Source organism: Centroberyx gerrardi, chromosome 7, assembly GCF_048128805.1.
Source record: "Centroberyx gerrardi isolate f3 chromosome 7, fCenGer3.hap1.cur.20231027, whole genome shotgun sequence".
Lineage (NCBI taxonomy): Eukaryota > Metazoa > Chordata > Actinopteri > Beryciformes > Berycidae > Centroberyx > Centroberyx gerrardi.
Genome location: NC_136003.1, coordinates 12,483,806 through 12,510,732, shown reverse-complemented (window position 1 = coordinate 12,510,732; position 26,927 = coordinate 12,483,806). Strand labels below are relative to the sequence as shown.

Genomic DNA, 26,927 nt, shown 5'->3' with positions numbered 1-26,927 from the left:
TCATGTCAACCTTGGTCTCCAACTGCAGCCGATAAAAGTAAAAGATCTCTTAATGCCCCTTTAAACATCTTATATTGCAACCTTGGTGGTGCATGAAAAGCCATAACAAAAGTGTGTTAAATATTACATAAGGGCTCAAAGCACTGCTCTGGTGCTCAGCCTGCCTTTCTCCCTGTAGGCGCGGAGGAGAGCCTCACAAACACTCTCACATATACAGTGTATTGAGGAATTCTATCTTTACACTCACATGAACACAGTGTGAGTAAGGTGATGTTTTGCAGAAGCCAGCGTACACTGGATGTACAAAATATTACGGACATCTTGCTCAATCCACATCTCGTCTGCTTCTTTTTGTCTAGATCTCTCATATTTCTCTGTTTGTGATCGGTATAGATTTAATAAGGGAAATCAATAAGGGATAATGGCTTTTATCTGGATTCACCTCATCAGCGTGTTTCATGAAAAGAGTACACTACCAGTCCAAAAGTTTGGATACACACATTTTTCTTTATTTTTCACCATTTTCACATTTTAGACAGAAAACAACATTTAAGACATCAAAACTATGAAATAACACAAATGGAATTATTAGGTAACCAAAAAAGTGTTAAACAAATCAAAACTATCTTATATATCTCATATTTTAGATTCTTTAAAGTAGCCGCCCTTTGCCTTGATGGGAAGGCAAAGGCTTTGGAAAGAAATTCATACACAGGCATCAACTTCACTATTTATATTTGTCTAAGAAACACATTTCAAGCATTTAAGCAGAAGCCTTTAGATCAGAATGGCTTTAAGATAATGAAAAACATAGTACATTCAATCAGGTGTGTCCAAACGTTTAACTGGTAGGTAAGTGTCCCTAATATTTTGGTAGACTCAGTGTATATCCACACACAGGTATGATGAATGGTTTGTTTCCCTCAAAATTGTCTGGACAATCAATTAGTTTTACTTTCCACGGTGAAGGATTCAGGACATTGTTTTCCAGGCCACAGTATATTATAGAAAATATATATAAGTGTGTGTATGTGTGTGTGTGTGTGTGTGAGAGAGAGAGAGTGTGTATATATATATATATACAGTATGTGTATTGTATATACAGTATGTATATATATATATATATAGTATGTTTTTTAATGTCATTGGCTGTGTTGTCTAGTATCGATTTAGATGCTTGTTTCTCTCAGAGAACCTGGATAAACAACGCTCCGCATGCTAAACAAGATTATGTAATGCAGTTGCTCCCTAGGATCTGCAACAATGCTAAATAGACCAGTCAGGCCATGGATTGAATATGAATTTGACTGGGAATTGCTTCACTGCGGATTTTAAGAAATGAACTTGTAAACTTTATATAAAGAACTTTAATCTTCTAAGCGATTGTTTCTGAAGGAAACATTGCCCAATACCAAGATTCCCTGTCCTTTAATAATAAAGATATTCTTTTTCTGCTGATTTCTCTGCTGGAAAACAATTTTAATGTCAAATTTAATTCAGTAACAGTCCATCTGATCCCACCGCAGACCATCCATGAGCAGACACCATTACCGCTGCACTCTCACTCATCGCCCACCTTCAGTGCTGTCACGTGTTAAAATGACAACATATCAAAGCCTCCACCGCAACAAGAAGAATTTTATTAAAATGTCACAAAACTGTTAAAAAACATCTTTCCTGATATAATTGTATTAAAATTTATGCAACAATGTGTGGAACTGATAAGCCTCTTAATACAAACGCAAAAAATAACAATTTAGATAGACATGTAGGACATTACTTCAAGGGCTCTAGTAACAAAATACAAGTGGGGGTCCTCTTCCCTTCTGCTTCTGAATGATTGCTTCCTTTGGGGGTTGTGAAAAACAACAGCAACAGCATGGAGGGCCTCCAGATTTAATAAAAACACACAGCAGCCCTCTGACCAAACCCTCTGCATGGGCAAAGCCAACAAACACATTTATTAGAATGAAGGCACTGAGCAGTCTCCAGTCCTCACAAACAGCCCTGTTGGCAGATGATTGGTGAGAAAAACATCATTTATACGGCTGTATCATGCTGGAATATTCATAGCTTACACAGTCACAATGAATGCTTCTGTATGTCACCATTATGAAATGGACGCAATTACTTAGTATTGCGTCTAACCCACAAGGTGGACCATCAATATAAACAACAACAAAACATCAGAATAGTATTAATTTTCTTTCATATAACCTGCATCAGATAAAAAGTGTATTTTGTCCCAGCATGCATTAGACAAAAGGCACTGTGGACAGGTTGCCAGTCCATCACAGGGACACACAGATAGGCAGACAATCACCGTTGGATTTAGAGTCTCCAATAAACCTGACTATCTACCATCAATCACTTGCTGGTGAGACTCGTCGATCCATATGGCTCCAGGTGGGACAAGAGGATGAATTTACACAATTTATATAAGTAAATCACCAGGAAAGTAATAACTTCTGACCGACCAAGCCTGCTGTATTGTGTGTAGTGCATATCATTAGTTATGCAGTTAAATGTCAAACTATCCTCTGCTGCTGATCCCTGTGATATTATATGGTTTCCAGTCAAAGCCCTCCGAGGATCTCTTCTGATATCTCATATTCTCATGATTACTCATAGAAATTTATGGAATCCTATTTTGCTGTATCTTGTCATTTTTACATGATCTATCTAGCAGTTTGAGAAATCAGAGCCACAGCTTCCAGTCTCGCATAAGCTGCCGGGTGTCTGATCCCACTGGCATGATGTGACATAAAACTGTTTTTCTTATTGCCATCTAGAGTGCAATCCTACACAAAGTACATTTTGTACATTATATGTCATAGATATTTAAAACTCAGGCAAGATGATGAGATATCTTATGCAGCAGCACATGGTAGCATCAAATCATCAATTTTCTTAACTTAACATATCTAAAAACTGCATATGCAGGATGTGCCTGTGTGGCTCAGTCGGCAAGAGCACAGCAAGATCATGATTAAGGTTCAGAGATCAATGGCTGCTAGGGGTCAATTCAATTTTCCATGTAAGTGAATTCTGTATGAAAGCACTTTATATTCTCCATTAAGTGGTAGAAATTCACTACAAGGAAGTACTACAATATATAAATGTCCCTCAGTAATTGGCATTGTTCTCAGATTAATTGAATAATGGCTTGTGTTTTTGTTTTAAACTCAAAATAAAGTCAAGCAATAAATAGAAAATTATCAAAATTGAATTTTTTTCAGTCTATCAAGCCTTTTGTCACCCTCCAAAGGTAGCATGAAGTACAATTTCCTCCAAAGACTTTCAGATGAAAAGGATTCTTGACAAGACAATTTATTATACATGCAGCCCTGAAAAACCTTTTCAACAAAAAGGGTTCTTCAGATGGAAATGGTTCCAGGTAAATCCCTTGTTGGAACCCTGGAACCCTTTTGAAACCCTAATTTCTAAGAGTCTCGTCTATCATCTACACTGATGTGATTGTCCATGATGCAGTTTGCTTAAATAACTGAGGAGTGTGAATGTGGAGGTAAAGCCTGTGCAGCAAATGGAAAGCTACCTGAATGGCAAGCACACTTATTATTCACCACCATCAAAGCACTTTTAGAGAATTCCATGTCTGCCCATTACAGTAAAAAGAGCGTGACATTGACATCAGACAGCCTATTAAGCACAAATATGTGATTTTTTCTCTCCATTCTATCCACGATGGTTAGGCTCAAGAAAGGAAAGGACATTTTACAAAAGTACAATATGGAGACAAAAGGGAACAGCGCTAGCAGGGAAGAAGGCCGCGCTTTCAGGAATTATGTCGACAAAAATGAAATGAAATACGCGCTGAAATGATTATAAATGTGATTATATATCACATTTTCACACTGTTGAGTGACTGTATGACATCTTTCAAGTTTCTTAGTCAGAAAGTGAATATCGCAGATTCAACAGCATCAAATCTGTTTGCCGGTTTGCTTTTTTGCAAACCTGTGACAGAGAGATTTCAAATTTCAACCACACAGCCAAGATATATCAACGGCTTCCCCCTCTGAGATGAAAGAAAGTACATGAGACTGAACTGGTGATGACTAAGCTGCTCTTTGCTGCATTATCAGCTTCCTTTTTTCTTAAAGGTCTTCTGAAAATGTCAGATGGTGAAAGCAGTGTTTATTCTACATTCAATCAGCAGCAGCGCCCGCTCTCCTGCTGGGAATCCGGCCCTCCTGCTGGAAAAATGTGAAAATAATAAAAAGCATCATCTGTCCTTACCGACCTCTGCAAAACAAAAATGTATTGCGCCAATGGCCAATTTTGATCATGCCATGCAACCATGGTGCATGGTGTTCAGGACAGTATGATGTCATCCCACTGGCATGGTGAACACAATAACTCAAAAGCATGACAGAAACTTCATACTTACACCACAGGTTGAGTATGAAGTAGATGACCTGATTAGATGTTGGAGCACCTTGCTGCATAGATTTGCATATTAATGAGGAAAAACTGATTTAATTGAAGCTTTTATTGAACTCCTTAATGCTGTAAAATACAGAGTTCATATTAATACTGCTGTGTTATGTGAAGACACCTTAATTAATGACCTACTTTGCAGTAGTGCCTCTTGTTTGATTTAATCTTGTAAGAGTCTTCCAGCTGTACAAGTTGTTACATTATGTGACAATTTAAAGCTTTCAGTGATTGTTGTTGTAAAAATATTTTTTTTGTGTCCTTCATTTGTAAATTGTTTCTGTTCATCTGTTTTTCTCCCTGTATGTTTGTTATATTTTATTTTCTTTGTTCTTTTTACTTTTCCTGATCTCTTTTATTATCATTATCATTATTACTGTTGTTGTTGCATTGTCTTGATTGCTGTTAATGTTCTGTCAAGAAAATTAAAAAAGGAAAGAAAGAAGAAAAAAAACAATCAATCATAGAACAGAATGATGAAACTCAAGGAAGCAAAACAAAGCACAAGACACACAATAGCAAAAGTGACTCGGTCCTCAGGTCCTGGACCAACATTTTGTTGCCATGCAATACCAGCAAAGTTTCTGCAATGTCGCTTCAATTTTATTCCTCAACAGCAACACATGCACATTAATAATTCAATCTTTCAATAATTCAATTATTTTCCGCTGTAGCGTGAAATTGAAGCGCAGACACACTGCCAGGGTAACACACATTTTATGGGATGCAGATTTTGGCACGACACCTGTTGCTAGCAGCCCTGTGCAACTGTGAACAGCAGCTGCCCGCCAAGAGGGAGCGCTGTGGCTGCGGATCGCCCCGCAGCTTCCGCCAAGCACCACTTCCCACAACCCACACGGGACGCTGCGCTCGGACCTGAAGCGTTTCCCCACAGGCCCTGGCAGCACCCCCGGCCAGACCCAGGTGTTTGGTCCACATCCCCCACATCCCATTCTGATGGGGTGGAGGCAGTGCTGAGGGAGTGAGGAAGTGCTGATCAACATCTCTGTTGGAAATTGTATGCGGCACTTTTCTTTGTGTCTTAACTTACTCAATTATTTATTTGTATGGTTCAAAAGGACTTTTAAATCTCTATCTATTTTAAAATCAATGATGGACTGATTGCACTGCGCATATCCAACCAATTACATTAGTAGTGCAATCACACCGAATCCCACTGAAAGCTGAATCACTGATGTAATTGTTCATTGTTCATCGACTCAGCCTCATGTAACCTCAGTGGTTTGAGTGGGGTACACTGGATTTAAATGCATGTCATGCTGCATGCTGTACAAGAAGAGCTGGTCATGTGCAGCTTATCATTTAGATAAATTGCGAGCAACAAGCTACAGATCTTTACTGTAAACAGTAAGTAACCTGAGCTCAGTGTTTTGGGAAGAAGACTGAAACAATTAAAACAATCTAACAGACGTATTCTCAGCTGAATAGGCATAGCAGTGCACAAAGACTCAGGCTTGTTAATTATTGTCTCTGCAAAACCTTCATTCACCTTCCTTTTATGTAGAAAGATAACACAACTGCTTAGATGTGAGTCAGAGTTAGATAAAAAACCATGAAACACCTAGACTGAAGCTCCTCTTATATAAATCTTATATAAAATTAACTGCACTGAGATAAATTGTGAGAAAAAGCTGTGTTTAATTTGCAATTCATAAAACTTCCAGCACATTAGGCAGACATTACAGACAGTCCAATGCAGGGACCTCTATGTGTTATGTCCACAGTTCAAGCCCACTTGAAGCCCACTTGTGCATTATCCACACCTTACTCAGTGACCTGAAACAGTTTCTGATGTTATAATCTGATACTTAAATTACATAATTACATATCAGGTACAAAATGTAGACTTTTAAAAAAGTTATAAAATATAATCAAGCCATATTTTCCCCAATAATGTCTTAGAAATATCCTTCATTTATGGTCATTTCTGTTACAAGTGCTCATTTTGGTGAAGTAAACAATGTGGTGAAGTAAACATGTTAAACAATAATGTTAAATAATGACTCGACAACATTGAAATTGACCACAATTACAGTGTAGGCAACCAATTTGTATTCTCCACTCACAGAAAGCGTTGACTATGTCTCTTTTGCATTCCCTAGTGATCAAATGTGCAACGCATAAAGTAACAATACAGCATCTAGCACAAAATGGTTTATTATAAATTGAAAATTCAAACGACCAAGTGTAAGTGAAGGAAAGTATATTCCTTCACAACAGTCCCTTGTAGTTTTTCTCCTGCTCCTCTAGCAGTAAGAGCCGACATACGGTGCAGATACATATTGTCACATGACTGACTACGATTTAGATATACAGCCGAAAGTTCAGCGGCTCATTCTGCCTGTGTGGCAAGTTTATTGTGCTGTGAGTACAATATCTGACTTTGTGTTTGAACTTCCACATAAAAGAGCTCTTTTAATGCAAGCAAGCCATTACCAATAGATCTGGTCACACCCCTGTGGCTGCAGAGACAGGATAATTGTGTTTGTGAGGACCGTGCGAATGTTCTGCTCACTCGCACGTCAGAGAAAACTGCTTCAAACTGAGCTTTTCCTCCACATTTAGTCCGGGCAATTTTGGTGTCTTATTACTAAGGATGTTGGCAAGGGAATGGAAGCCTGACTTCAGTGACACGTAAACTCCACCCACATACACACGCACACGCACACGCACACACACACACACACACACACACACACACACACACACACAGCTTGGAGCTCAGCAGAAGTGGAAATGCTGTGGGTATGTGACCTACAGCAGGTTCTAATAAGTCATTTTTTTAAGTGAGTACAATCCCACTGTGCTGTTGACATGTACACTGCCCATCATACCTCCATATAAAATTGATCAAATTTGAAAAAAAAAGAAGACAAGAATTTGAAGGGGAAAGGTTTTTGAGATCTGATCTTGTCCCACTTTCTGGCATTTTGAATCATTTCACAGATAACCAAGCAAACTGCCCGCATTAATTGCAGTTAAGAAACCCCCCTTACAGATTTCACCAAGATCCACAAACCTCTCCTGCTGTATCATACTCGGTCGTTTACAAATTGTATATTAACTGTTATTAATCAGATACCTGAAACATAAAACAAACTCCTGCTATTTTGCCAATTTTAGTTTAGATGCAATTTAAGTGTTTCTAAATTAGCAAGGTCCAGGACATTTGTGAGCTCTGGCCCTGTAGCAAAACAGAAACTTATTTTTTTTTTTAAACAAAGTGCATTAATGATATAACATGAAAAGGATGATAAATGACAAATAATGCATGTTGTTATAGCAGCCATTTTACAGTGCAGGTACAGATGTTGGTAGTTTTTTGCAATGGTTAAATCAACCTCCTCTTTTGTAATATCAATTAGAAACTCAAAAATAAAACCATATATGACAGTAGATTGCTTTATATAACAAAATGAGAAAGAAATCATGACAGCAGTATCTCTCCTCAGTAATTCAACTCTGCATAGATGTAGCGTGGTAGAACACACAAAGGTAAGAACTTATATAACAGTACTTCTATGAATGGGAGAGAGAGAATATACTTTCTGCTAAGATTTCCAGCGACGTTCTTTAAAAAGCAGTCCTGGTGCAGGTCTCTCTGGAAGTTAGACAGCTGCTTGGTGCTTCTCTGGGTGCGATGCGTAGAAATCAGTAGAGAGGTCCTATTGTTCAACAATCATTCTGGGCTGTCACAGAGGCACTTATAATGAAACAAAAAATACAAAGCCATCAGCCACAACGTTACCAGTCAGCGAGGAAATCACTATGATTACTGGGTAGAAAATTAACAATAATGATATTGATAATAAAAAACAGGCTTAGGGTTAGACTTTCTGAGAATGAGAACTCCTGCAGCTACTATCTTTAAAGCCTTCCATTCATGTAAGATTTGGATCTCTGACAGTTTAATCTCACCCCACAGTGTCATGTCAATCATTGCTTTACTTATCACAGTGGTAGGGAATGTCTTCCCTATCAAGTTTACATCATGATTATCCCTCTTCAGCGGGGGAGGTTTCTATTCTTGCACCATGCTGATGAGCTATACTGGCTGACACTACGGGCAAAAACTCAACCACAACTTTGTAAAATGTGCTCTAATTTGTTCCAATTCGTGCTTGCTCATAACTCATATAGCCAATGTGACACCAGCCAAATAGATAAAGCCTCAACAGCTCTTACAACTCTACGGCTGTGACAGCAGCCTAGTTTAGGCTCAAAAACAGGACTCGGGGACCGGTCTCTGCCTACCCAGGGAGGTGGTACTGTATCGTGTCCGCTGCAGGGTGGCGTAGCTGGGCTTGTCAGACAGCAGGCTGCGGTGGGCTGCAGGGGGCGCTATTTCACCGTTCCTCTGCAGGGAGGCGCACCTGCGCAGCGTCAGATCCAGCTTGGTCTGGATGTTGCTGGAGCTGTGCGCGCGCTTGATGTCTACCGGGTTGTGATGCACGGCCTTTCCATTGACTAGCTGCGCTTTGCAATTATGGGTGTCACATCGCGGGATGCCGTTGGCCTTCTTGTCTTCTAGTGCTACTGCGGTCAGGGTTCCATTGGAGAGGGACAATTTGGCCAAATTGCTGCTAGCCAGCTTTCCCAGTTGCCCGTGGCCGTTCATACGCCTATCTTGCCCTTTGCTCGGTGTCCTCTGAATGTCTTTCTTCATGAAACCAGGTTTGAAAAAGGACAAGAGGCTGTCGTGGCTCCTGCCCTCCTCTCCCTTTTGCCCCTTCCTCTCCTCGGGGTGCATGATCATCTGTAACAAATCCCTTTGTGCCCTGGAGGTCGTCCCCGTTTGGACCTTGGTTCTTCTCAGTGTGGAGTCCCTGCTCGGAGGCGCACTGTGGCTGATGTGCCCCCCCAGAATGGCCCCTCTCTGCAGCTGGAGGTCCAAGGTCCTGCCCTGGTCCTGCCTGGCCCTCTTGGATGACCTCTGCCCCAGTGAACCATCATCCCTGGCCTTGACACTGCTGCTGTTACTGGCTCCCTGGCTGATGCTTCTCTCCACACCCGGTCTGCTCTGGCCCTCTGGTATTTTGGGGGAGTAACAGGTGTCTGAGCTGAGTCTGTCCGTGCAGCTGAGGCTGCTGCCACTAGGGGAGCTGCCCAAGTCCCTCTGTCCCACGTCGAAGGCCCTGCCCTGGGCGCTTCTCTGTGGTGGGGTGGCCACCAGTGTGATAATAGGGTCTTTGGTACAGCGCGGCCGGCGCCCCGACTCCAGGTACTCCACCAGCTCTCCGGGCTGGTTCTGGGCTGAATGTTTGGTGCGGTCCTTGGAGCCAAAGGACCAGCGCAGTGGCAGGACTTTGCTCAGAGCCTCCTTGGGCTTAGTGGGCGACCTCATGCTCACACTCCTGCCTTGGGTCCCACGGACAAACGGCTTGGCTTCAAACCCGTCTACAGGGAAAGAGAGCATACATCAGCTGAACCTGCTAAGATGCACTTATGGTACGCTATAAAACTGTGATTATAGTACTATATTGGTCCAGTACTATGCTAATACAAAGGCATGAAACACTCTTGCTTTGAAGGTTAAAGGACCATACCAGTGTTTTTGCATGTTTTAGCCCATTTACCACAATTCACATATACTTGACATTACTAAGCGTACCGTACTTGTTTAGATGTTTGAATGTGTTTTTCCTACCTTCCAGGCAGCCATTCATTTCCATTCATGTCAGTACAGTGTAAAAATCCCTCACAGTGAAGATCTGGTTTATAATTGCCTAAGTTACTGTTGAGGAAAAAGTTCCGGAGTCAGAGATTCGTCTTACTTGAGTATATATTTATTGAAAGGAGTCTCGAGAGGAAGAGATGCACACAGCATGGAGGCTACATACACTTCTTCGAAGAAGAATAGGTTTGAGCTGGTCTTTATGTATCTTTCAAGGGTGCACAGAGTGTGCTGACATGGGAACAGGTCACAGGAAAAGGGTTACAGCATCATATGTTATGTCTTAGTTTAGAGAGAATCTACAGATTAGTCTAGGACAGGAGCCACTTGTGTCAAGAAGCCTCTGACCTAGTAAGTTATGGGCTAAGGGTTATCAGTGAGGTGAACCTTCACCATGCAACCGTACATTCTCTGAGGGGCCCCAGTTCAGCTGTACATACATGCATGTTAATTTTTCTTCCACAGTTACTTTATCTTTGCGTGGTAATTTAGTTTAATGCCCCCATTGATTTGAAAAGTCTAGACATCTTCTGGTGCAACAGTCGTCTGCCAAACAGCACTGCATTCATGCTCTATTTACTCAGAAAATCAAACCCAGAAAATAAATGATAAACAAACATGAAAGGGATGATGTGGATTTGGCTTCTTCTTGCTTTAAAAACATTATGATAGGTTGCCTGGCTAACTACCAAGTAGGAACTTTGTTTTTCTGATTTATCAATAGCACATGAATGCACCATTCCTTTCTATCGCACTCGCAACACAATGTATGTCTCCACCAGAAAATAGTCCATGAAGAAAAGATTGTTTTCCAAACTAAGTTCAAACGTCCATGACTCCTAAACTTGGGCACGAATGTTAGCTGGAGGAGCAGAGAATTTTAAAGTAAATTTATCACCTGAATGTTTGAATTAAAAAACAAATAGGGAAATTGAGTAAATATTCAAAAATCAAATAAAGTAGGCCTATGGTTTACTTTGGAAAATGGTCAGTAGTAATGTAACGTATGTGTGCAATGTAGTAAATAGGCTAAAACATGCAAAAACACCGGTATGGTCCTTTAAATTCCCAGGAAGAAACAAAACTTCAAAACACATTAAACAAGAATGTTGTTTGCAATTCACTTTGATGCATAAATAAAGAAATTAAGATGACTGCAGTTGTTGAACTCAACATATTGAGATTCAGTGTTTAAAGTGCACATCTGTATGTATGTGGTGTGGTGGTCCTATTTGTTCTCAAAGAAAACAAGTACTTTGCAAGTATATTATCTGTATATCAGTGTAGAGTCAAAGAATGGCTAAACAGGCTATTCCAGTGGGATGCTCACTTGTGTCTACTTGTTTGGGGGGTTCGTCCCCAAACACGGGCAGCTCAGGAGACTCCGGGGCCAGCGTGGGCCCTGGGGGTCCAGAGATGGATCCTCCGGAGCCCAGGCTTCCCCTCTCACTGCCCCCCGTCAGCCGGACCAGCCAGTGGTCAGAGGTGGAAGAGCTGGTGGAGCCTGCAGAGAAAGGAATAGAATCAAACCTATTATGGAGATGGAGGAGGAGATGGAATCTGTCTTTTCGTATATCCCTTCTAGTTAAACACATGCAGTCACACACACACACACATGTACAGAAAGAGCCTCCATATAAGCCTGTCCACAGCAACATCTATAGTGTTCTCGACACTGATGGTGTGAGGAGGGAAAGAATTCTGCAGCCACACTGCACAATGAAACCCATGTGAAAATGTCAAAAGGTATCATAGGTATTTCCTTCAAATATCAACCTCCTCATCAGGCTGAAACCACGGAGATAAAGGCTTCTCTGACTCCAGGAAACAGAGACCTTTGCTTGCAACAGGTCAGGTATTTTTTTTTTTTTTTTTTTACCTCAATGCAATAGGGAGCCTTCATTTGTTGAGACCCCTCTGAAAAATGCCCACTGATGAAAGTGAAAAGCCGGCCACACTACCGGCACACAGAAATTCATTACAGACAGACAAATAACTTTTTCGACCATTATAGATTTTTTTTGCCAGGTGTAAGTCATGATACTCCCACACGAGAATTCAAAAAGCCTCATTTCCGTCTTCTTCGCAGGAATCTACAGCAGAACGCACCCGTGTAACCTCAACGCTAACGAGGTTTGAAGAGGGCTGACCTGTGACTGAGGAGCTGGCAGACCAGGGGGGGATGGTGTTTCGTCTCTGGTAGAAGAGGATGTAGGCTCCGCGCGTGCACACCTCCCCCTCTGGCACTGGCTCGGCACTGCTGTCATCATAGCTGTACCACTGGCCGTCCACCGAGTTCCTGCAGAAGGCTGCAATCACGCGATAACAATGAAAAGAGATGCAAGCAGGGTAAGAGAAAATATTTAAACACCAATGACCTGCGGCAATGAGGCAAAAATAATGTAAAATCTCTCACTAATTAAAATTTTGTATTTCCGGATAGATTTCCCGATAAGAGTCCTGTCTCAAAGTGTGTTCATTATTCAGACTAGAGCTGAATAAAAGGGTTAACCCTAAAAAAAAAAAATAAAAAAAAAATTAATTGCAGAGAAAGTCCGTCCAAAATGGATTTCTAAATGTGTGTTTTAGAGCTGCGGGGCCATGAATCAAGTACAATATTGGTGAAAACTTTTCATCATGTTCAAACCTGAAAACTACAACATTTCCCTCTTTTAAGGCAACAAAGCAGTCCTGGGTCTGTCGTCACTATGCATTTCTATTCTTGGTTTACACTAAAATAAAAGTAGATCCGTTCTCCCAAACAGGAACTATCTCTCCTAAATGATATCCCTCCGCTATGTTCTATCAATAAAAATGCTATTCGGAGAAATTATGTTCTGAAACGTTGGACCCACAGTCAATTGAAAATCACAGCAGCAGGATCTGTTGTTGAATCTGTTCACCAACGTGTTAAATGTCACTTTTCAGGCTATTTTCGTGGCTTCATTCAAATGAATGGGAAGTAAAAATCCTAATGCTACAAACTCGTCCAGCTGCATCCGATCTTGGTGATTAGTTTATATTCTGGTTTTTCATGGCGGTCAAGTGCCAAATGACCCCCATGTTAAAACTAAGTGGGATACTGCTTTAAACAATTTTAAAGTTCTAAAAAATGCATGACGAGAAAAATGAGAGATTTTTGGTGGATATGTTTCAGCCCTAACTCAGACCTGTGTAGTGTCCGCCGTGCATGCCCCCGTGGTGGTTGCACACAGCGTACAGATCGTACAGGAAGTCGGGCGGGGCCACGTCAGGCGGGCGGGACTGTTTCCAGCCGGGCTGCGGGTGGGCTTGGGGGGGCGGGGGCTGCCGGCCGCCGTGGCTCCGCTTCACCACGTGGGGCGCCATGTCCAGGCCGGCCAGGGGGAAGTGCACCAGCGTGGTCAGCTTGTTCCTCCGCTCGCCCACCTGCCTGAAGCGCTTCAGGTGCAGGATGAGGATGTCCGGCAGCGTCCACAGGCTCATCTTCACCATGCCCTGCTGCAGCTGCTTGCAGTGCGGGCACTTCCAGGCGTCGTCCGGGGCGAGCTGGTGGGGAGGGAGAGACGGAGGAAAAGAGTGAGAAACAGAAAGAAAGGCAGTAGACACACGTATGCAGTGGGATCGTTCGCTATCAGTGGAATTGTTTGTCGCTTGTGAACATCATGGGGCATCAATTATAAAAGGGTCTTATAATGAAATTCAAGGTGATTTTAAAAAATATGGTGCTGAAAATCAATGGTTTATATTTTCTGTGATAAATCAGAGCCTAATTCGTTTAATCATTTTTTGTATAAATGTATTGTATGAATGAACCTTGGGAAATCACAGTCTTGCCCCTAACATCGCCCTCATCTGCCTCATCTGGAAGAAAAAGCACATTTTGAGGCTGTTGCTGTGGCTACCGCTTTTGTTTATTTTCTCCTTCCCTGTCTGATTACCATGTTGATGAGGAGACAACAATAACATAAAGAAGCCAGAAGAAATGAGCGTTGATGGTCAGACAAGGTCGCTCCTTTAAACTTTAAAGTGTGAACTGCTGAATGATGTCTTGTTCCTGCGAGGAGCCGTAGCGATTCATCAGTGGGACGGGACTGGGATGTAGCGTGTGTGTATGAACGCGTGAATTCTTATATTGTGTGTGTATGTTTGTGTGTAGGGGACCTGCGGACCCTAATTGAATCAGTCATAACTGAATGGTGAAACTTTGTGGATAAAGGGAAAATGTTTACCCTTATGGCATTAAGCCTTCATCTTATTTCCATTGCTTATAATTACTTTATAATTCATGTTATGTATTTGCAAAGCCTCGGACACATAAACGGCCTTTAAGGGGAAACTTCAGAGGCATTGTTCTAAGCTTTTGACTTTTCAAAAAATACAGCGCAATTATTTTGAGCATATAGCCTAATACACACACACACACACACACATACACTGGAATGCTCAATTCTAATCAACTGTGAAGTGGTTATTTATTTCATATAATGTATAATGCCCTACTTAAATGCCTGTTTCTCTTCCATAAGTTCATTTTAAATGAGCAAACTAATCACCAGCTTCCAGCATCGCCTGCCTCATCCTTACAACTCCACAGGGTGGTGACAAAGGGCTACACCAGCAGCAATACCTACACAGTTATTATTAACATTATTAATATACTCCCGACGATTAGGCTCTCTGTACTTCCTACACTGTTGCTGTCTATACCATATTAGCAATTATGAAAACTCAGTTTGCACTGTGCATTTAGAACGAGAAACTCATTGTCCCTCATTCATTTTCCCTCATTCCGGAGGCGTTTAGGATTTGAAATCCATGGTGGCTCAGCCCACCTTAGGGTGATGGTAAATGATTGTGTATAATGGCCTTAGAGAGGAGGACACAAAGAAGATTTACAACAACAGGAGTGTCTGCTCTGGCACAGTCTTATTTATATTAGAGCTACTTCACATTCTGAATATTGGTGCAAGAAGAAGTCAGGTTTTAATTAATTCCACAGAGTGAAATCATAGGACAAATGCCCTTGTAGATCCTCTTGACACTGTGTTGAATATTGAATATTGTAGGAGATGAAAGAAGCTGTAAAGAACTGACTTGGCATTGTGAGTGGAGAGAGTCAAGAAAATGCTTCATCATTGCGCTGTTACAAAAACTACACACAGGCCGACACTATGAATGCACAATACACAATGAGCTCAGAAGCACTTACACCTTTGTGGAGGAAAAAGCTTTGATGAAACACCACTGATGAATTCTGTAGTGTTCTTAATGACAGGCTTCGCTTGAAAGCACCAACTTAACTTTCATTGAATTTCCTCATTAGCATTTTTTAAAGAGACTGGTACAATAAATGAAAGTCCTCTTTTCAAAGCTATTAAGAGAGATAAAACATAAACTATGGACACTGAATTCTTGGCTCATCCTTGTTATTGATTTAGCCAGCGGTCTGTCTGGCTGTCTATTAGCCTTGGAGGTGGGTGGCTGATCAATGTCTTATCAATACTCATGTCTATTACAGAATGGCAAAACTCTAGTTACCGACATTTCTGTCACTGTGACAAGTTACAAGGTGTCATCATGTGTAATGTTAGTCACCATCACCTCCACTATAACTGACTTAACTATTCTGACCAACATCAACAACAATATTATTATTATTATATTATCATTATATAACATTTTAGGCATTTATCTGTTCCTCTAAGCTAGGATATACCAGGCTCAGTGTCTTGGTCAAGGACATTTTGATAAGATCCATGGCTGTTAATGGACCCACTGGCTGTCGCAGGTGATCAAACCTTAGTGCCATGACAACAGACTGACTACTGCACCTGTTCCTCTTTGGTGTAGAGCTGGAAGCACTCGTCCAAGGTGCAGCTGTACTGCTGGACGTGCTGCTGCTGCTGGTTCCTCACGCTCTCCGCATCCTTCACCACCTCCTCCTGAATATTACCAAACAGACTGCAGCCCAGGACGACAGATATTTGTTATATAATGCGTGTAGAAAGTTCATTTTGTTTTTCTCAAGTTAACACAACAAAATGATAAGAGGACTGTCTGGACTGACCAGTCTTTGATTCTGTGCTCCCACTCGATGATGAGCTTCACGTGCGGCGGGCCTCCTGAGCCACACAGCTTCAGAGCTCTGCAACACATCGAGGTGAAAGGTCATCCAGCGTACAGGGAGGACACACATCTGGTTTAACATCAGATCCTTTGTGTGTGATACTGGCTGTTTATGCGTAAAATGTTACTTTCAAGAGGGTTTAATTCTGTTATGTGCTAGAGATGTTCTTATAAGCTGAGACATTTTACTGTGGATATACAGAGTGCACTTTTACTGAGTGTTTTCAACCACTAGATGTCAGCATGACCAAATAAAAAAAACAGTAATGCAAGCAAGACAGTGGAGAATAGATAGATAGGGAGCTAGATAAACAAAGAGAGAGAGAGGTGAAAACAATTTTTTGAATTCTATAGCTACAGTTTTGCCTCTTTGAATTGGATTTGCTTGTTGAGAGAGAGAGAGAGAGAGAGAGAAAGAGAGAGAGAGAGAGAGTATATGGCATTGGCATTGGGGATCCTTTAGGTGAACTAATGTATTCTAAGCTTAGAGTGAAAGCTCAACTTAAATCTTACAGGGAGCACTTCAAACAGACTTTCATTACATGGTACTGTGTACGGCTCCAAGCTGCCTCCGAGGAAAAACCTGCTGATCTCAGCTCTGTTGACTGAGAGAGAGCAGGAATCTCCCCAGAGGCTTCATGCCTCCGTAAGGAACTGGTGTGACCGAACAGTGATGTACGTGACACGGTTCAGTGAAAAATAAGCAAACGGTGAAAAGTCAATCAATGAGACTATTGGAAATGATCTGGACACAGCAAGTCCTCTGGTATAAGAAACACATTGATGCTGCCTGACATTACACACAGAGAGCGTAGCGAGGCCATTAAAAGTTTACAAACTAGACTAAAAAACACCGGCACGACCAAGTTCTTCTACGACAAAGTTCCTGTTCAGTTCGATGCGGGTTGACTTGGGGACAGAGCATATTTCGGAAACATTAGAGCTTAAACACTATCATTACATTAGCTTCTCGGATACAGTGCTACACATTTGCATTTCAAAAGATTTCAAAGGCATTTGCCCCCATCAGCACCATTCAACGAATGAATGAACTTTTCTTAGCAACTACGCGAATGGAAGTTCCTTTTAAGTTCTTGCCAAAATGCCCCTTTGAAATGGCAATTCACTTTCGCAAGTGCAAGCCATTAGACACCCACTTGTGAAAAGGAATAATATAGCTGCACAGTTCCATCGTAGGGGCAAAATGAGTCTAACCTGTACAGTTAGTATGATATAGATTAAAAAACATAAAATCAAGCATTGGTGTCACATCTGTATAGACAGTGCCAATCCTTAAAAGATGGTGGCATTAACAACTTGAACATCCACACTGCTATATAGCATGTGTGTTGTAATGTAATTTCAAATGTACCAGTAACTGACTGCAGTATGTATCTTTTCTAAATAAACACTGTATTAGATTAGATTAGATTAGATGAAACGTTAATGAACCTGTGGGGAAATTGGGTCATTGCAGCAAGAATAATATAATTAAGAACAAAAAAGTAGAGTATATTGAATATAATACAAGTAATTATAACAAAAGAACACATGGGGAATAATACAACAAATGAATAAAGATGCAGCTCGGTGCTGGCCCTGTAGCTCCCTGGACCTCCCCAAATTTGCATACCAGGCCCACATAGGTGTGGATGATGCCAACATACTGTATATCTGCTTCATGGGAGGTATTCCCATCTGGAGAGGCTGGGAAGCATGCTGAGAGTTAGGTTCTTTGTTTTCTCAGGTGACTCCTCTGTTGCAGGATGCATCAGAGGCCAAGGAGGAGGATTACAAGAATCTAGTGGAGAGCTTTGTAGAGCGGTGGAGAAGGAGAACCATCTGCAGTTCAGCGTCAGCAAGACAAAGGAGCAAGAAGCCACTGACAACTGTGTGAGGAGATGGAGATTCTTCAGTCCTACAAATACCTGTGGGTTCATATCGACAACAAACTGTCTCCGCTTTCCTAAAAGAACTTTCTGAGTTGCTGCCTGGACACTATGGAGGAAGTGAACTGAACTTCATCTTGAACAACATCTCCCACCCCCCTCAGCCTCCGGCTCACCTCCTCAAGATGTGGAGTTTTTGATGGGGTGAATAGCTAGTGCCAAAATCTGCATGTTTGTCACGTTATCTACATCGGTGGATAACGTGATACATTTGACATGCTGAATAGTTTAACAATGCATTTCTGCACACCTAGGCACTTTCTGTAGATATGAATGGCCTTCTGCAGACCTGTTACTGTGAATATGACACACATTTTGCACATCATGAATATAAGCTGTAAATTCACAAATTTGCTTGCTTTTTATTCTCATTTGTTATATATTCCATTTAAACTGATATTTTTACTTTTTATAATCATTTCATATTGATTGCATATTCCATTTTGGTATATTCTCACATAATACATATTTTTATTCTTTTTTTTTTTTTTTTTTGCAAGCCCTCATAGTGCTGTACATCTTTTTTTCCATACATTTCTGTCATACATTTTTACATTTTACATGTTCTTGACACATTAGAATTTTTGGTTTGCATTATGTTTAATACCCTCATTTGCCATATTTAATTATTCTTTGCTGTATCCCATTACTATTGCTGCTGCAACAACCCATATTCCCCATGGGAATCATCATGGGAATCATTAAAGTTTCCTCTTGTGTTATCTGGACAGTCTTACATCTTAGAAGGGGATGCAAGTGTGCATCGCTAGCTATTCACATGACCAGGTATACAGATGGAAAAACATATGTAGAAAGATGTGTCCAGATGTGTCCAGATGTGCAAACATGGATTGGTAACTGTTCTCATTATCAGATCATATTTACAGATGGAAGTGGTATGCATAGAGAGATGTGTCCAAAAATATGACCATATTTCCAATGCCGGCCTCACCTGTCCACAGCAGGGTGGTAGAGTGGCCGCCCGTCCTGAGGTGACAGGTAGCTGTAGGACGCTGATCCTCCCACCACACGGATGTTGAACAGCACTCTGGTGTTCTGAAAGGAGGCCACAACAAAAACATTGTAAAGCCAAGGACAAGATTGCAATAAATTGAATAAAACCAAACATCTGAGTATTTCTGTGCTTTTCATTCACAACTTTGCCGCAATGCTATCTGCTTCCAATACTAGGATATTTTCCCTCCTTTACAGTCTAGTCCTTGCTCTGCCCCTGACTTTGTTCCCATAAATATTGGCTTCCGTAATTTCAGATCCTTCTCTGAAAAGTCTTTCATCTGCCTTGATTTTATTATTGCTAACAGTTTGGACTTTTTTATGGCCACAGAAACTTGGCTGGGGAACGGAGACTCTGCACCCTTGATTGAGGCAATACCTCCTGACTTCTCATTTCCACCTCCCCCAGCTCTTTTGCTAGAGACCAGAGATTAGCTGCTATACATAATGCACTTCAAAAGCACCTCAAATGCTCTCGCCTCTGAGTGTTGAACCTTACAGAATCATTTAATCGGTCTCTTCTGGGGGCCGTTCATATAAAAGGGCAGACTCTTGATTTGGTGCTTTGTCATGGGTTTGCCCTGTACAATGCTGAACCTTTATATTTCTGACCATAAGGCCATTAGTTTTCATGTCAACTGCCTCCTCCTACCTCTAACCAGTGTATCGCAACTCGCTCCCACATTCTGAACTCGTTTTCTGAGGCTTTTTAGATCTCAGTGCAGCGTTTGATACAGTCGATCACGCAATTCCACGGTAAATCAACACTAAATCACATAGGCCAGAAAGCTGCTGCTGCACTGCTCTCTATCAGTGCTGTAAAAGCAGGTATTCTGTCTTTGGCAGCTGATGGAAAACACCTGATTGGGGTGCGGCAGAAGTGCAACATGCTTGAAAGTTTCAACCCATAGAGAGCAGTGCAGCAGCAATGTGCTGCCCTATGTGATTTAGTGTTGTTTTACTCTTTAAACACTGGCCTGACATTTCAGACACAGCACTCTTACAGAACATTCTCCGTCTCAAAAGGTAATAATACATCCTCCTCCTTCCAATTTACAACCTGCATGGTCCCATAGGACTCCATTTTAGGCCTCATCCTATTCTCCTTATACACGCTCCACCTCGGTCATATATCCACAAACAAAAGTTGTCCTTCCATTGTTATGCGGACGACACCCAGCTATACCTTTAAAGTGCAACGACCACAACTGCCTTGGCGGTCTGCATGAATGCCTTTTAGATGACACTTTCGGATATCCAAGAACTTCCTTCATCTCGATCTCAAATTCAGAATTGTTCTTTTTGGTTTCCCTGATTTTTTGAATATGATGTGAAAACTGTAGCTAAGAACCTAGGGAGGCTCTTTGACTATAAAACAGGGTTGTGCAGTCGTGCTTTCTGCAGCTGAGAATTATTTGGAAAATGAAACCACCACTATCCTCGGCTCACACGGAGAAGGTCGTTCCTTTCATTTAGACTTTTGCAACTCCCTTTGCTCCTGCCTCTCTCCAAAGTCCCTTTCACGCCCGCAGGTTATCCAGAATGCTGACTCGACGGTTCTGTCTGGTGCAAAACATAGAGATCACACCACCAAGTTTAGCCTCTTTCCACTGAGTTCCTCTTATGCCTGCCATGCATTAGAAGACATTTAGTCTGACACACTCTCACATTTAACAACAATCTGTCTCAAGTCATGAGTTTTGAGTCCTAGAGGTCAAATTTTAAGATTCTGTTAAGACTGAGAATCATGCAGCATCACACATTAAAGACTCCAGCAGGATTTTTCAGAGATTTGGTAGTTCCTTGCATCACGCAGGTTTTCAGTGCATGTGAAGGATTATACAGGCTCAAAACTCTGATGATGGACTATGATGTTTGAGTGTGAATGAAGTTACAACATCCCCCTCCTCCATCATCTACACACACACACACACACACACACACACACACACACACACACACACACACAACACACCTTTTGAGCCAAGGCTAAAGACTTAAGATAATATTAAACATCAAGATGAGAAAAAGGCTGCATTAAGACGGGTCTGACTGAGACTTACAACTAACAATTGTGGTGACCGGAGCGCACAGCAACTGCCGTGATTTTTTTCTGACTTTGAAAATTTGTCTAAAACTGTGAAATCGCTTCAAATATCGTCTAGTGTAAGGTCAGCATTAGTTTTAGAATTGATTTGGAGATTGATTTGGAGATTGATTTGAAGATTTCACTGATTACTGATTTTAAAGGATGGCATGGTGTAGCCCCCAGCTACATTGCCAACCTCCTCACTCCCCATGAGCCTCCTGCCTGTTCCACAGTCTAGACTCAAGACCAAAGGGGATTGAGCATTCGTTCTCCATCAGGACCCTTTCAATCTGGAACAACCTGCCTGAGGAGCTTAGCTAGATCAGCTAATTAGCTTGACTAGTGAGACTAAATCAGTTTTAAATCACTTCTTAAAACTCAGTTTTACAAACTTACTTTCTGTAACCATTCGCAATTCTTTGTTTTTATTTTTCGTTTTTGGCATTTTCGCCTTCATTACATAGTTCAAAGTAGAGATAGATTGGGTAGATTGGGAGAGAGAGGGGGGTGACATGCGACAAAGGTCCTGGGCCGGATCCGAACCCAGGACGGTATGCGCTTTAGATCACCGAGCCACCAGGACGCCTGACTGATTTATTATTGACTCGTTTTTACGTGTTCACTTGTTCACTAATGTCTTTTTATGCTCTGTAAAGCACTTTATAAACTTTTCAAAAGCTGCTTACCCGGCGCATAAATTAATAATAATAGTTCTTTAGCTTGGCACTGTTTTGCTCATTTTAGACTGACATTGTGATTTTAATAGCCTAAAGGAAACACAAAAAGAGATAAATAAAACTTTTGTAGTGACGTGCACAGAAACTACTAAAAAATAGATGCCTAATTGGATTTGAAAAAAGGCCACCAGAGGATTTGCAGCCAAGCATTAAAAGAAATAAATTGGATCCATGAGCAGGATGTAATAACTCCAAACCACATTCTGCACAGGCAAAAGCTTCTGAATTCCTCTTGTGCCTCAGCACCAAATTCACAATACAAAGCAAGTAGAGAGTGTCTGTTCAGGTTCAACCGTCATTAAGACGTCTCACTGCAAGATCAGTGTTGGTGGCTCTTTTAAATGACTGTCTCTTGTTTACTGGATGGTACACAGCAAATTTCCCAGTATTAAAAAATGTTGATTTTTCAGTGACAATAACAAATATTGATTGGATTGTTGTTTGTTCACTCATAGAGCTGATATGGCTCTGGGGGTGTTCAAAACTATCAAAGTGTTGAATTAACTCTGATGGGCATAGTGTTAATTTTTACAGAGTTGAGTCAGAGTTGTGTACAGTATAGAGCAACAGAAGGGCCGAGGAGAGAAGTGGACCAGCATGCAACAGAGGGCAAGACCAGCCAACAGTCTGAGCTCACAGCATGCAGTTCAACTGGAAGCGGCATGCGGCACCTCGCCGTGCAGCGCCCCGCTACCTCGGGAAGCAATATGAGAAGTTTTGTTCGGCTTCAAAGTTTCATTTTACAGAGAAAAACATAATAAACCCGAAGATAATCAGGCCGCTCACTCATATCACTCTCAATTGGAGTGGAAAGCCCGAGATGAGAAGAAAGAAAGAACAAATAATAGACTAATATCTTCTGCTCCTCCTTTGAAACATGCTTATATTACCCTGAGATCTGCTTAGATTGGAGGTGCTTTAGGAATGAGGGAGCGCTTTGCGAAAATGAAATTGATTTCCTCTCGGTCAAATGAAATCTAGTGTGTTGCTGCTGGCGGAGCTCCAGCATCAACAACAGCGCTGACTCCTGTGAGGAAAGCCTGGAGCGGCCTTTCTATAGGCCTGATGGCAGGGTGCGCACCGCAGGAGACTACACACTCCTGGAAAATACTGATATTCACATGGATCCACTGGAATGCTTCAGCCTTGTGGGCATCACGATACTTCTAAATTACTGGTTCGCATGTTCAATATACAGAACTAAGCATCAAGGATCAAAAGTACATCAATCTATTTGTCAATCAGTTGAGAATTAGCATGCTGAATTCAGCAGTTTCTGTTTTTGCTTGCATTCACTACATTCATGATGCTATTTACATTCACGTTACGCAAAACACAGTCATTTTTATCCATACTGAAGCTCAAATAACAAGTAACATTTTATCATATTAATGCCTGGATTGTATTGTTCCAACGCCCACTCATTCAAAAGCAGAAATAAGTTGAACATCCTTGAATTTGAAGCTTACTGAAGAGGAATATTTGCCAATTAAACTATTTTCCGAATCAATACCAGTCATACTAATATTCCAGACCTTTAGTACATTGTACAGTGTACACACCTACAAAATGCCTATTTTAACAAGTCATGCATCCAATTTTCAGTGTTAAAACTGTATTTTTCACTTGATTGAAGAAAATTCTTGCAATATGTTTGCACAGAAAACATGAAATTATTTCCCCCTATTGGCATATTTGTCACTTCTTTAAAGAGATATAATATTTGAAAATTCAATAGTAGAGCAAATGCCAGTATGGACAGAGACAGGAGAGAGGGAGTGGAGTCATTTCACAGGACCATTTGTCCTCATTCTGAGCATGCATGCAGAGCAGTGTAACTGAGACCATATTATCTTCTCTTCAGCGTTTTGCACGAACCTCAACATCATGTTTATGGACACTGCAGGCGGCTAACTGCTTTGTGCTGTCTTGGTGTTGTGTGTCGAGAATACTTTTCCAGAGAACTTTTCTGCGTGCTCAGTGGCAATTTGCTGTAAAAGGACTGAAACGCAAGATGACAAGTGCGAACCTGAAATTAGCATGCTAGACTTGGTTAAAATCTGTCTTTCGGATTAAGTTACCACAGAAGACTTGTGGGTGCATGCAAAGGCCACCCATAGAGTCCTGTGAAAGACAGAGGAACCTTGCCAGTTCCAACCGCTTGGGAGTGGAGGCTGTTCAAAACACTGGTGTTTAGACACTGGGGAACAAGAGCACTGAAAATATGACGCATGCTTGTGCACACATCCCAAAAAGTCTTGCATTTGCAGACTTTGTATGTGTGTGTGTGTGTGTGTGTGTGTGTGTGTGTGTGTTTTTGTTTCCCTCCCAATAGGGGCAGATGAAGAAGAATGTGTGAGACTAACACCAGAAACAGGGGTGTTTAAACATGTTAGTATATGTGTGAGAGAGAGGGAAGAGAGCGAGAATAAGAGTGAGTGAGAAGAAAAATGAACAAATGAGCATCCAAGATCTGGTCTGGCTCAGAGCGATGTCACACCTGTCAGCGTGACTGCCGGGGAGAGAGGGAGAGAAAGTGTGAAAACTCAACGCAGCACCGTGCAGCGGTCCATCCAACCTCTGAGCTGAACTTCAGAGCGAGCGCCAGGCCTCCGCAGGCGCTGATGGAGACCCAAAGGTCGGTAATGTTCCCCGTGAGAAAATCCTTGCTCTTGTTTTCCACCAATTGGCTTTCAAATGCACCAAGGTTAATTACTATTTGTGTTCAGCGAGGGCAGCGAGAGACGAGGAATGTTTGCAGCATTGTTTGTGCGTGACAAGGCAAAAGATCTCCAATTACAATCCGTGCAAGGAGCACAGTAGTTGTTTTTTTATATATTGTAAGTTTGGGCACTGTGTGTGATCTACATTTGTGAATGTGAGTGCCAATCCTTATATGTTATGTATCACCCTTGATTCTCCATCCTACATTTTAAAATGCTGCATCCCTCTCCTATTAAATCTCGTATCCAATCCCATTAGTTCTGTGTCCCCTCGATACAAGTGTGTCCCTCTTCTGCGTCTGCACTGGAATGAGCAACAACTCGCAGCCCGGCTAGAAGAGGTGCGCATTTGTGTGTGTGTGTATGCCTGTGTGTGTGTGTTAATATAATTACATCAGTGTGGAGCCATCAGTGTGATATGGCGTATTATATCGCTAGGCCTGCTTTAGTCAGCATCAGCCAGCCCACGTAAAAATTAAGATGTCAAGGAATGTCAGCAGCAGGCAAAATGTGCTGTCAGAAAGGCTGTCTTTTTTTTTTTTTTCTTCGCTGAAGCTAAAATTAGATAAGAGCGGAAAATCCACTTGTGAGCGTAATTCATTGATGCAAGAAACTACAGATTCCGGCTGAGATGAAAGATTTAGAGCAAACATCTGTTTTGAGCATTGCTCCTTTCTTGGCAGAGGTACAGGCTCCAGCAAACTGATTATACTGTACAGGCTGGCTTTTAATTAAATGGCTGGGCACAAAGGAGACGGAGAACTCCAGCAGAGTTACTGAAAGTTTCACACCTTTTCATCCATCCCTTCCGCTGCCTCTCCTCTCCCCCTCTCTCTAAGCACTTCCCAGAAAACACAGAGCAGTTCTCAGCAAGCTGGTCATCTGTTCATTTCCTCATAGGACCCGTCCGCTGCATGGCTCCTTACTGCTACAGCCAGCCGGCCCCACACAGAGGGAGACACTAATTGGAAATCTGTTTGGCTACATGATTAACAGCATGCTTCTGCTATAGACAATCGCATGCTGGAACACAGGGCCAACACACACGCAAGCAAACAAGTGGGAACAAGCAAGAAAATGGACTCTTTGGCTTCAGTGAGGTAAATAATTGATTTGACAGTGACAGACGGCTGGGGTGCATCTAAGCAAGCGATGCTGCTTGCATTTGTATCGTTGCGTCCAGCGTTCCACAGCAGCCGCTAACCAGGCTTCTTATGAGCCACTCGAGCATGGAAGACTGACAGGCCCGGCGACTCACCTCCTGACCCGACCGAGTCTCATTAGCACACTCTGCGCTATAGCCTCTCGCAGCAATATATATGCAAATACATCATAATGTACATGGGGTGGACAAAATAATGGAAACGCCTAAAGATTTATGAATATCAAGTACCTAAAAAGGAGATGCCAACCTTTGTCTTCAGAACGGCTTTTTTTTCAAGTAGGAAAGCCTCCAGTTCTTCTCAACAGAGGTGTTGATTCAATTCTGTGGTAATGTTTCGTGTCATGTTTCATATTTTGTGGTGTTTAGTAACTTGTCCATCTATGCATCTCAGTGAGCTTTGACTTGCGACCACTGCTTCTCTTTGCTAATGCAGTTTGTCCATGTTTGACATATGGTGTCAACATTTTCAAGACACATTAAAATAATCATGCTGTTCTTGTGATGTACCTGCAATTCGGGCACCAACTGTTTGGCCTCTTTGAAACGCTGTCAGTTCCCTCAAGTTGCTTTGAAAACTCACATATAAAAGTGGTGACTGTCAAACCTCTTTTAAAGCTGACATGCGATTCGATAATGTAATTCAGTCACTTTGAAGCTGTTAAACAGCTGTCAAAGTACAGAGCTTTCACCTCCTGGGAAATTCCTATATTCTCTATTAATATTGTCATCACTAAAGATGGCAGAAGGGTATCACAGGCAGAGACTGGATAAAGTTCCAGTGATAGGTCGATGATACAAAGTACTGTACTGAGATGAGTTGTCAACAGTGACGGTCACTGTGAGTTGTGCACCAATGTGATCGGTGTACAATAAATTGCTTCTGTTGCCCTTGATAAGTCACTCCAGTGACAGTGGTGTCCAATCATGTGCCATCAAGGTTTCAGCCAACAGCCAAATTCACAAATGAATTCCCCCTCTCTGGTTGAAGA

At 41.7% G+C, this 26,927-nt stretch overlaps 1 protein-coding gene across 2 annotated transcripts in view; it reads right to left on the bottom strand.

Annotated features, from left to right (window-relative positions):
- Window positions 1-6,097: 6,097 nt before the first annotated feature.
- The window catches only part of usp43b (ubiquitin specific peptidase 43b), a 68,442-nt gene continuing 47,612 nt past the window's right edge, over window positions 6,098-26,927 (bottom strand). Inside the window, exons 9-16 of one of the 2 annotated variants that reach the window (XM_078284904.1) lie at window positions 19,163-19,266; window positions 16,203-16,280; window positions 15,967-16,096; window positions 13,324-13,681; window positions 12,304-12,462; window positions 11,484-11,657; window positions 8,734-9,876; window positions 6,098-8,182 (exon numbers count right to left, since the gene is read on the bottom strand). In XM_078284904.1, the coding sequence (XP_078141030.1) occupies window positions 8,172-8,182; window positions 8,734-9,876; window positions 11,484-11,657; window positions 12,304-12,462; window positions 13,324-13,681; window positions 15,967-16,096; window positions 16,203-16,280; window positions 19,163-19,266 (2,157 nt within the window). In that variant the 3' untranslated portion in view covers window positions 6,098-8,171. Of the gene's footprint in view, window positions 8,183-8,698; window positions 9,877-11,483; window positions 11,658-12,303; window positions 12,463-13,323; window positions 13,682-15,966; window positions 16,097-16,202; window positions 16,281-19,162; window positions 19,267-26,927 lie in introns of those variants that run through there. The other variant, XM_071912276.2, reaches the window with a different exon arrangement.